Consider the following 9943-nt stretch of genomic DNA (forward strand, 5'->3'; position numbering starts at 1 on the left):
TGCAATACAAATAAAATTGAATGAATATTTTTGGTCATATAGCATCAATAACAGTCAGCTTTATCTTTTAGTAATTAAAATAAATAAATCTTTGGACATGTTTTTCTGATCTGTGTAAGAATGTTATTTGAATATTTGAGGGGAAATTTATTACTATTCATTAAACGTTTATTTTCACCAGTAAAATTTTAAAAATATTTTTTTTTAATTTAATTCTTTTTTCTGTGTTTTTCTAATATTTTCTAAATTAAAAAGCGAGTTAGTAAATTACTTTATTGCAAATTATTATTTAATGCTCTCAGTTGCAATCTGAGTTAAATACTCATCTACGGAGCCCCGCAAGGGACATTGGAGGAAAAAAGATGAAGATGAATTTTGCTCATCTTCATCTTTTTTTCTCCAATGTCCCTTGCGGGGCTCCGTACTCATCTTATACATCATAATAACATTTAATTAGCAGACGTTGGGTCTTATTGATGGGATGTTACTATTTTTATACATTATTCGGTGTATTAGATGCTTCTTTTAATACTCAGCTTCCAGCTTTTACTAATACTGTAGGTGCTCTGTGATTATTATTGTTTGGATGAACTGATCAGATGATGGTGTTAGCTGAAGTTTTCAGTAGTTTAAAATAAATATTTATAAACTAGTAAAAAGAGCAAATGAAGCAAAGACAACGCATCTTCTTTATTTGTTTGTTTAAAGCCACAAAAATAAGAAAAAGCTTTTTCATGTTGTAATTACCCGGCACTGCATTTCCCAGAGTGCCGCGGGGCTGTGAACCAGTAGTGGACTGATTGCACAATGAGGTCATTTTACTCTCTGACGACCGAGTTAATCCGGACAGATCTGCGTTGCGTCTCGGCTAATTATCTGTGTGCGCACTCAGACAACTGCGACGTCACTGCAAGCTGCTGAAACGTCATCGGGATCTACAGGTGAGCTGTTTGTGAGCATTTTACGTGAACTCAGTGTGTGAGTCTCCGTGTTTACATACCTTTGTGGGGACCAACAGCTCCGTCCCCACGAGCCGTGTTTCACACTGGTTTGGGATGGTTGGGCAATCAGCTAGGGAAGGGTTATGTCAAAGAGATGTCGTCACTAAGATATGAAAACGTGTGTGTGTGTTCCGGTTTGTCGGTGAGCCACACCTAACCTGTACCAAGTTGAGTTGGTGCTCGTCGGCTTGCGCTGCAGGAAGTTTGCCAACATTAAAAACGAGATGAGGACGTCACAGCTCCAGGAGCTGATTCCAAAATCAGGACGTTACATGTGAACGTGCTTTAAACGTGCAGTTTATCGGATGACCTTTGAACCTCAGCTCTCGGGTCACAGACGAGCTGTGTGTTTAAACCCGCTGAGCTCACTGGTGTCAAGCCAGCCTCCACTTCCTGTGTATTCGAAGTATTATGGCAAAAGACGTGGAAACCTGATTTCAAAATAAAAGCTCCTGAAGCATGAATTCTAAATAAAAGCCAACTTCAGTCAATTAAGAGCACATTCACAAATATCAGTTGGTCTTGTTTGAACACTCTAATGCTGGATACAAAGGACATACCCTACTATTCTAGTAGCAACATGTCAATATTAAAGCCATCTCCTTTTGGATTTCAAAGTAAAAGCCCTCTGAATGTTTATTTTTGAACTACTCTTTCAATTAATTCAGATTGGAAAATTCACGTTTCCACAGACTAGTCGCAGTCTATATTGACAGTATACAACCCCACAGTGACACCATGTCAATATCAAGTTAGTCTAATTTTGCCTTCCAAAATAAAAGCCTTTTTAAATGGCCCATATATGACTTACTCTTTTAATGATTTCAAAATGCTCTTAAATTTAAATTTGCTTTTTCCACAGGATGAATCCATGTTAGATCAAAAGTATCCAACCCCACAGTGACACCATATCAATTTTAAGTCAGGCTGAATTTGCTTTCCAGTATAAAAGACTTTTCAAATTGCCCATAAAAGATATACTCTTAACGATTTCAAAATGCTCTTAAGTTGAAAATTGCTGTTTCCACAGGGTAATTCCACTTTAGATCAACAGTATCCAACCCGGACAGTAAAACCTTGTAAATTTCAAGTTGCTCTGATTTTGCCTTTCAAATTAATGGCCCGTCGAATTTGCCCATATGTGATATACTCTTTCAATTATTTCAGAATGTTTTAAAAATGAAAATTGCTGTTTCCACGGGATAATTTCACTCAAGATCGATAGTGCACACTATCACGGGGATATCAAGTCAATTTCAAGTCGCCTTGATTTTGCCTTTCAAAGTAATGGCCCGTTGAAATTGCTTTCACCCATTTCAATCCCATTAAAAGCAAAGTTGCTGTTTCCACGAGATCATTTCACTCTGCATTGACAGTTTACAACCCCACAGTTTTATCACCTCAATATCGTGATTATAATTGTTTGTGAGGTACTTTTAATAATTAAACGCTGATGCTGTTAACAGGACAATTACTGTTCCCACTAAGTAATTCAAGGTTCAAGGTTCAAGGTTCTTTATTTGTCACCTGCATAGTTATACAAGTATAACACAGTGAAATGTAGCCTGACACGCTCCTCAACATGTGCAAAAATGGTGGGGGGAGGAAGAACATTATATATATATATATATATATATATATATACACATACATTGGGTGAATGTACAGTAGTAGCAGCAAGCAGGTGAATTCTGTACATTAATAAGAATAGACATCTGACTATTTTACAGAATAGACAATATAAACATATTTAAAATTAAAGGAATTTGAAATGTACATTGTGCTGATGGGTTTAGAGTGTCTGGAACAGAGTCCTGTCTCAGTCAGTTATAGATGATGTGAGAGGGCGGGTGTGTGTGTTTAGGCCTGGATGGCTTGGGGATAGAAGCTCCTCTTGAGTCTCTGTCCTTGCCCGGATGATGAGGAACCTTCTACCAGATTGCAGAAGTTGGAACAGTTTGTTGCCAGGATGTGACGGGTCCTTCAGCATCTGCTCTAGTCCGGCATCTCCTGGTGTAGGTGTCCTGAAGCGGACAATTGGAGTTCATGCAAACCATACACAACCTCTACAGTGGTAACATCTCAATCTCAAATCAATCTTGTTTTGCATTTCAGAGTAAAAGCCTTTTGACTTTGTTTATAGGAGCTTCTCTTTCCATAACTTCAGAGTGGCATTAAATGGAAAGTTCAAGCTTCCATGAATTAATACCAGCTCATGCCAACACATATCAATGCATATTATCTAACAGTGGAGTTGGTGACCATACTTTTTGGTGACTTCAGAATACACACATCGTCGATCTTGAGTGAAATTATCCCGTGGAAACAGCAATTTTCATTTTTAAAACATTCTGAAATAATTGAAAGAGTATATCACATATGGGCAAATTCGACGGGCCATTAATTTGAAAGGCAAAATCAGACCAACTTGAAATTTACATGGTTTTACTGTCGGGGTTGGTTGTCAGCATATTTCAATTTAAGAGCATTTTGAAATTGTTAAGAGTATATCTTTTATGGTCAATTTGAAAAGTCTTTTATACTGGAAAGCAAAATCAGCCTGACTCAAAATTGATATGGTGTCACTGTGGGGTCGGATACTGTTGATCTAAAGTGAAATTATCCTGTGGAAACAGCAAATTTCAATTTAAGAGCATTTTGAAATCGTTAAGAGTATATCTTTTATGGTCAATTTGAAAAGGTTTTTATTTTGGAAAGCAAAATCAGCCTGACTCAAAATTGATATGGTGTCACTATGGGGTTGGGTACTGTTGATCTAAAGTGAAATTATCCTGTGGGAACAGAAACTTTCCTTTTTAGAGCATTCTGAAATCACTGAAAGTTAGGTAAATTATGGCCATTTTCAACAGGCCATTACTTTGGAAGGCAAAGTCAGAATGACTTGAAATTGACATGGTAACATGGCGAGGTTGGATACTTTTGATCTAACATGGATTCATCCTGTGGAAACAGCATTTTGAAATCGCTAAAAGAGTAGGTCATATATGGGCCATTTGCAAAGGCTTTTATTTTGGAAGGCCAAAATCAGACTGATTTGAAATTGACATGGTAACATCGTGCGGTTGTATACTGTTGATCTAACGTGAAATTATCCTGTGGAAACTGGAATTTTTCTATTTAAAGCATTTTGAAATCGTTAAAAGAGTAGGTCATATATGGGCAATTTGAAAATGCTTTTATTTTGGAAAGTAAAATCAGACTGACTTGATATTGACATGGTGTCACTGTGGGGCTGTATACTGTAAATACAGAGTGAAATTATCCTGTGGAAACAAGAATTTTGAAATCCTTAGACGAGTAAGTCAAATATGGGCAATTTCAAATTTTCTGTGGTTGGATGGTGTTGATGTAAATCAACTAGTCTTTGGAAATATGACTTTTGCTCTTAAGAGCATTCTGAAGTCACTGAAGGGGTAGTTCAATAATGAAAATTCACAGGGCTTTTACTTTGAAATCCAAAATAAGATGGCCTTGATATTGACAGGGCGCTATTAGGGCACAATGTGTCCTGTAGATCTAACATTAGAGTTTGTAAACAAGCCTGAATTATATGTTATTATGTTCTGTTAAATTCAGTGTTCATATTTTTCCACAGTTCCTGACTTTGTTTAGTCTCCATCTGAACAGGTGCTGCTTTCACCTGTCTTATTGCTCCTGATGTTTTTATTAAACTCGTCCGGCTTATAGAGCGAAGCCACAGATATCACAGATATGTGCCGTACAGATCGAGAGAGACGGACTACAGAACGTGACGCGAAGGCGTCTTTGTTCTCTGTGAAAGAAAGAACTACAGGGACTTCCATCTTTAATATACAGCACACAGCAGGAGGTGAAGGGTCAGAGGTCAGAGTCTGAGTTTCTGTCCTGGATTTTTTGGAGTGTTTCTCCGTCTCCTGGAAACAGAGAAAGCAGCTTTCCTGCCGAGCTGTCCGGCCGCTCCCGGGCGGCAGGAAGCGACCGGACGCTGCCAGCGCTTCCACGTCAGAGGAGCCAGAGCCGCTGCTGGACGCCAGTCAGAGCCGCTGCTGGACACCAGTCAGAGCCGCTGCTGGACACCAGTCAGAGCCGCTGCTGGACGCCGGCTCACTGTGACGTCTTTGTCAGCGAATGAAGCGCGCTTTGTCTGCGGCTGCTGACATCACCTGCAGTCAGACACGAGGGGAGCGAAACGTAGACTGTACTTAAACGATGGACGCCTGACACCGCTGCAGGTATTTGTTACACAGATCCTGACGCAGTCCTGGGAGCGCCGCTTTTCTTCAGCTGCAGCTCAACGCACGACTCCGACCTCTGCTGGAAACAGCGGCGCGGACGCTATCGTGTAAGGCAGCTCGGGTTGGGGGTCGCGGCACCGCTCTTAGAGGGGCGACTGTGCGACGTCCAGCTGCCGCCTGAAGCTGCACACACGCCTTTGTCCAAACACTCGTTTCGACTGAAGCCACTCGAAGCTGGCAGCCGAGGGTTGGTGTGAAACACAGCGCGGGACTAAAGATGGACACCCACGCCATAATGGAGCCTCTGTGTCCCCCCAGACCCAGCAGAGAGGACGCTCTGTTCTGTGAAGTGAAGATTGAGCACATAGAGTAAACTGATCACACTCCTGTGACCTCTGACCCCTTTAAGGCTGTCAAACAGAGGTCAGAAACAGGACTTTCTGTCTAAGGTAACCTGTGTAAAAGTGGCAGCCATGTTTCTTTTACGTCTGTTGTGACGTCAGAGCGGCGAACAGGAACTTTATTTTGGGTCCTTTCACGCTTCAGACGGCAGCCCGGCCACGCCTTTAAAAACAAAACTAGATCACATGATCCTTCACCTCTTTTCTTCTTTTTTTTTTAGATTATTTCATCTCAGTCAGCTTTTAAAAATCTATTTATTCATTTATCATTTTTTCCTGTGGAAACACTGTGGAGGCTTCAGATCCATCGTTTCTCTCTCACCTCATCATCACTGCTTTCACAGAGAGGAAGGGGGCGGGGCTGAGTGCAGGCAGCACCATGCTGCTGGTTCCCAATGACTCTGATTTACAAACAATTCAATTCAATTTTATTTATATAGCGCCAAATCACAACAAATGTCGCCTCAAGGCGCTTCATAGATACAGAGAAAAACCCAACAATCATATGACCCCCTATGAGCAGCACTTTGGTGACAGTGGGAAGGAAAAACTCCCTTTTAACAGGAAGAAACCTCCGGCAGAACCAGGCTCAGGGAGGGGCGGGGCCATCTGCTGTGATTGGTTGGGGTGAGAGAAGGAAGACAGGATAAAGACATGCTGTGGAAGAGAGACAGAGGTTAATAACAGATATGATTCAGTGCAGAGAGGTCTGTTAATACATAGTGAGTGAGAAACACCTTCTATAAATTTAATCCATTATTATATTGAATAAACTCATTTTTCTGTTTGCGCGTCAACATTAGTAAACGAGACCCAGCGTGCAGTTCGTCCCCGTGTTAACGAGTCTTTTGTCCTCGTGACAGAACAGAGAAAACGACTCATCGTGTTCAAACATTTATATTTCTTTGTGTTCAATCATCTTCAGGAGGAGAGAGAGAGAGAGAGAGCTGCTCAGCTCTAACATTTTTAGCTCCTCGTGTCTTATATGATGTTATTTCTGTGCTTCAGACGTCACAGTTTCAAACACGGCTTATATGGAAAGTTTATCTATTAATATGTCTGTGCACTAAGACTTCCTGTTGTTCAGTCTGGCCGAGCACTCAGTGAGTCAACAGTGGCCTCGCTCTACAAGCCTTCATTATTAAAGCACATAAAACAATCTAATAGGAGAATAAGGACACTGAGTCTTATTGGTGGAGCTCTAACACGCCAAACACTGATTGGCTCCCTCACGTGTGCTTCCTGAGCTCGATCTCTCTCCACTTTTTAAAAGCTGTCTTGCGTCGCGGTGCTCGCAGGGTCAAAGGGCACCGGGTTGAAAAGTGGCCTTGTGTTAAAGGTCGGGATGCGGCGACTCGGTCGCCTCTGGTGCCTCCGCGGCGTCTGCAGCTACAAACAGACTCGCATGCCAAACCAACGCCGCTTCCTCCCACGGCCCGGCGGGGAGGACGGGCTGTGAGTGACTGCGGCTCACACGTCGCCTCACTTCCTGCTCGCTGACTGGAGACGTGAAGGTCGTGTAATTCGAAGCCATCCTCTCCTGCAGCATCCTGACTCTGCAGAGGGAGCGCTGCCACCTGACAGACCTCAGGGTGAAGCTTTCAGGTTACACTTGTTACCTTTGACCTTTGACCTTTCTACTTTTGCTTTCAGTGACTCAGTTCAGGCACGATAGGTGCTTCACAGGGTTTAGGGGAAGATGCTGAGCCGTGACTCGTCCAGCGAGCGCAGAGCTTCAGCAGAGCAGGAGGAGCGTCTGTGGTGCTCTCAGATGTTTGCAGGTTATAACAGGAGTAATTTAGATTTCACTGGGGGGACGGCGTGCACACGTCCATAATGACACTCAGAGGGAGGCGGAGGCTGGAGGCTGTCGGGGGGGGGGGAGGCAGACAGCGAGTCTTTGTGGTGCGCCGGACAAAGAGCGTTTCTCAGTTTGGGTCGGCGGAGGAACAGATCGGACTTCAGCTCTGCTTCTCGTTTGCAGGGAGAAGACGACATGAAGCTGCTGCTGCTGCTGCTCTGCTTCGGGACGCTGCGCGTGGGTGAGTCACAGTTCCTCCTCGCCATAAACCCGCCAGAGTGTGAAGCCACGATCGCTGGGAGACACCTGCTGATGTCACCTCCCAGATCACTTCCTGCTGTAAATGATTGAAGTCAAAACTCTGCTTTTCCAGATCTCAAATGTTTTTCTTTAACTAGATTTAATCGTTTTTACCAGAGGAGGAAAAGTCAGAGCTGCACCTGAACATGTTGATCCTGTGTTTGCTCTCAAATTCAAAATGTTCTGCTGAGAATATCAGTGATTCAAGAAAACTTTATTGTCATTCGCATGTTTACATGAGGTGAGACGAAGCTACGTAGAAGCAGGTGTAGAAGTGTAGACGGGAAGTGTTGGACCTGAATATGAAGACAGCTTCAGAGTTTTCTTTCAGTAATACAGGAGGACACGTAAAGGTGTCAGACACACTGCTGCTGTGTTCGATCTTCATGGACAGAGCTCTGATAGGCCGACAGCGAGAGGTGCGATCACGTCAGCCTCGTGTCGCTCACAGGACGAGCGCTGCCAGAATAAATGGTTTTATTTATGAGTCAGAAACGCTGTGTGCCCGGCTGCAGGCTCGGTCGTGTTTCAGTGTGTCTGTGTGCAGATCATCGGTCCTGCTCATGCTGTGGAGCGTGGCGTGAGGTGTGGCGCCGTGACGACCAATGAGGGTGAACGTCAAAGACTTCCAGAGCTGAGAGATAATATTGTTCCTGTGTGTGATGTGGTCAGAGATAAAGAACATTTTAGTTAAGATCAGTGACAGAGTGAACATCCACATCCTTCAGAGCACCTGTGTACGCCTGAGATTATAGCGTGGTTACAGAAACCTCAGATAGCTGCGCGTCATCAGGGCGTTGAGCCTGGTTTTGGTTTTAAATTGTGTTATTTGTTCCGTTTTGTGAGTCTGGAATGAGTGAAGGTCGATTTTAAGGACGTTTCGGCTCTGAGAGCTCAGACTCGTGGATTCAGGTACTTGGTGGAGGCGCTCTGCCCGTCGTGGTGCTTCCACACCTCCACATAAGCAGGTCAGTAGATCGCCATCGCTGTCGGAGGTGTCACAGACTGTGGACGTGGCACAGACTCCACAACACTATAAACTCTTCACCATAAAAACACACTGACTGGACCTTTCTCTCACACTTGTGTCCAAACACACTTCTAGGAGCCGCCCCCTGCTGGACAGTAGCAGTAATGCAGGCTTCACCTTTCAGACCTAGAAGCTTTGTCCATCTTTATATACAGTCTGTGGGAAGCCAGGAGGATTTTTAGGGGATTTATTCAATATATCTAATATATAATTAATGAATTGGTGAATAAATAGTAAGAACATGAAAACCTGACGTGTTGTTTCCTCCTTCTCCTTGTTCTCCTTCAGGTTCTGGGCTTCGCTGCTATAAGTGCCAGGATTACACCGGACGCTGCCAGAACGTCCAGGAGTGCACGTATGAGGACTCGTGCATCTCTCTGAGTGAGAGAGGTCAGTTTAACCCAGAGTTGACCACTTCCTGTTAGCTTCCTGGTTCAGAGACTGGCCAGATTAGCTCAGAGCTAAGACTCCTGTGTTATTAGTGCTGAGTCGGCTCATTTTACTTTGATGCTGAATCTTAAAAATGACGGACGCACTTTTCTTTTTCAGCTCCACTCAGAATTTTCTCTGTCAGCCAATCAGATTTCTGTGCGTGTGTTTGGTTTTCCAGGTGGGAAGACCATCCGTCAGTGCATCAGGTACACGGACTGCGATAACTCCCGCCTCAGCCAGATGTTCCCGGCCATCTCCGCCTTCACGTACCGATGCTGCAGCAGCAACCTGTGCAACTCCGGCACCGCTTGCACCGCGGTCACGCCCCTGGTGGCTCTGCTGGGGTCTCTGCTGAGCGTCTGGTGGTGCTGGATGTGAAGCAGCACGTCAGTGTTTCAGCCACAGACTGTATAAAGTCGATGGATGTCTGAACAGCTAAAGTCCTTCAACCTGCTCTTTCTAATGACCAGCAGGGGGCGCCTGTCAGCTCAGTAAACTCGTTAATGGTCTCTGTGGCAGGTTCAGGTTCTGTGACTGAACCGTCACAAACAGGCCCTCACTAACCAACAGGTGATGTCACTCCAGCATGCATCTTTTATATACAGCCTTTGATTTCATCTTTCAAAGCTAACACAAACTAAAGCAAATGTAAAAAAACTAAAATCAGCTTTTTCACCTTTTTAGCTGATTTCTCACTTTCTGCAATTTTAACAATAAATACGAGAGAAAAAATATTTTAAAAA

General features: G+C 43.6%; 1 protein-coding gene across 1 annotated transcript; it reads left to right on the plus strand.

Moving 5' to 3' along the window:
* Positions 1-786: 786 nt before the first annotated feature.
* cd59b (CD59 molecule (CD59 blood group) b) lies at positions 787-9943 on the plus strand. Its single transcript, XM_085168891.1, has 4 exons — positions 787-941; positions 7622-7679; positions 9057-9158; positions 9379-9943. The coding sequence occupies exons 2-4, from the start codon at positions 7634-7636 to the stop codon at positions 9576-9578; spliced, it is 348 nt and encodes a 115-aa protein (XP_085025017.1). The 5' UTR covers positions 787-941; positions 7622-7633; the 3' UTR covers positions 9579-9943.

This window comes from Neolamprologus multifasciatus, chromosome 7, assembly GCF_963576455.1.
Source record: "Neolamprologus multifasciatus chromosome 7, fNeoMul1.2, whole genome shotgun sequence".
In the NCBI taxonomy this organism is placed as follows: Eukaryota; Metazoa; Chordata; class Actinopteri; order Cichliformes; family Cichlidae; genus Neolamprologus; species Neolamprologus multifasciatus.

Bases quoted from the DNA above. Each gene is read 5' to 3' on its own strand.
- cd59b (XM_085168891.1), top strand. From the start codon at position 7,634: ATGAAGCTGCTGCTGCTGCTGCTCTGCTTCGGGACGCTGCGCGTGG. The intron at 7,680-9,056 runs GTGAGTCACAGT...GTTCTCCTTCAG, and splicing joins CTTCGGGACGCTGCGCGTGG to GTTCTGGGCTTCGCTGCTAT. The intron at 9,159-9,378 runs GTCAGTTTAACC...TTGGTTTTCCAG, and splicing joins CATCTCTCTGAGTGAGAGAG to GTGGGAAGACCATCCGTCAG.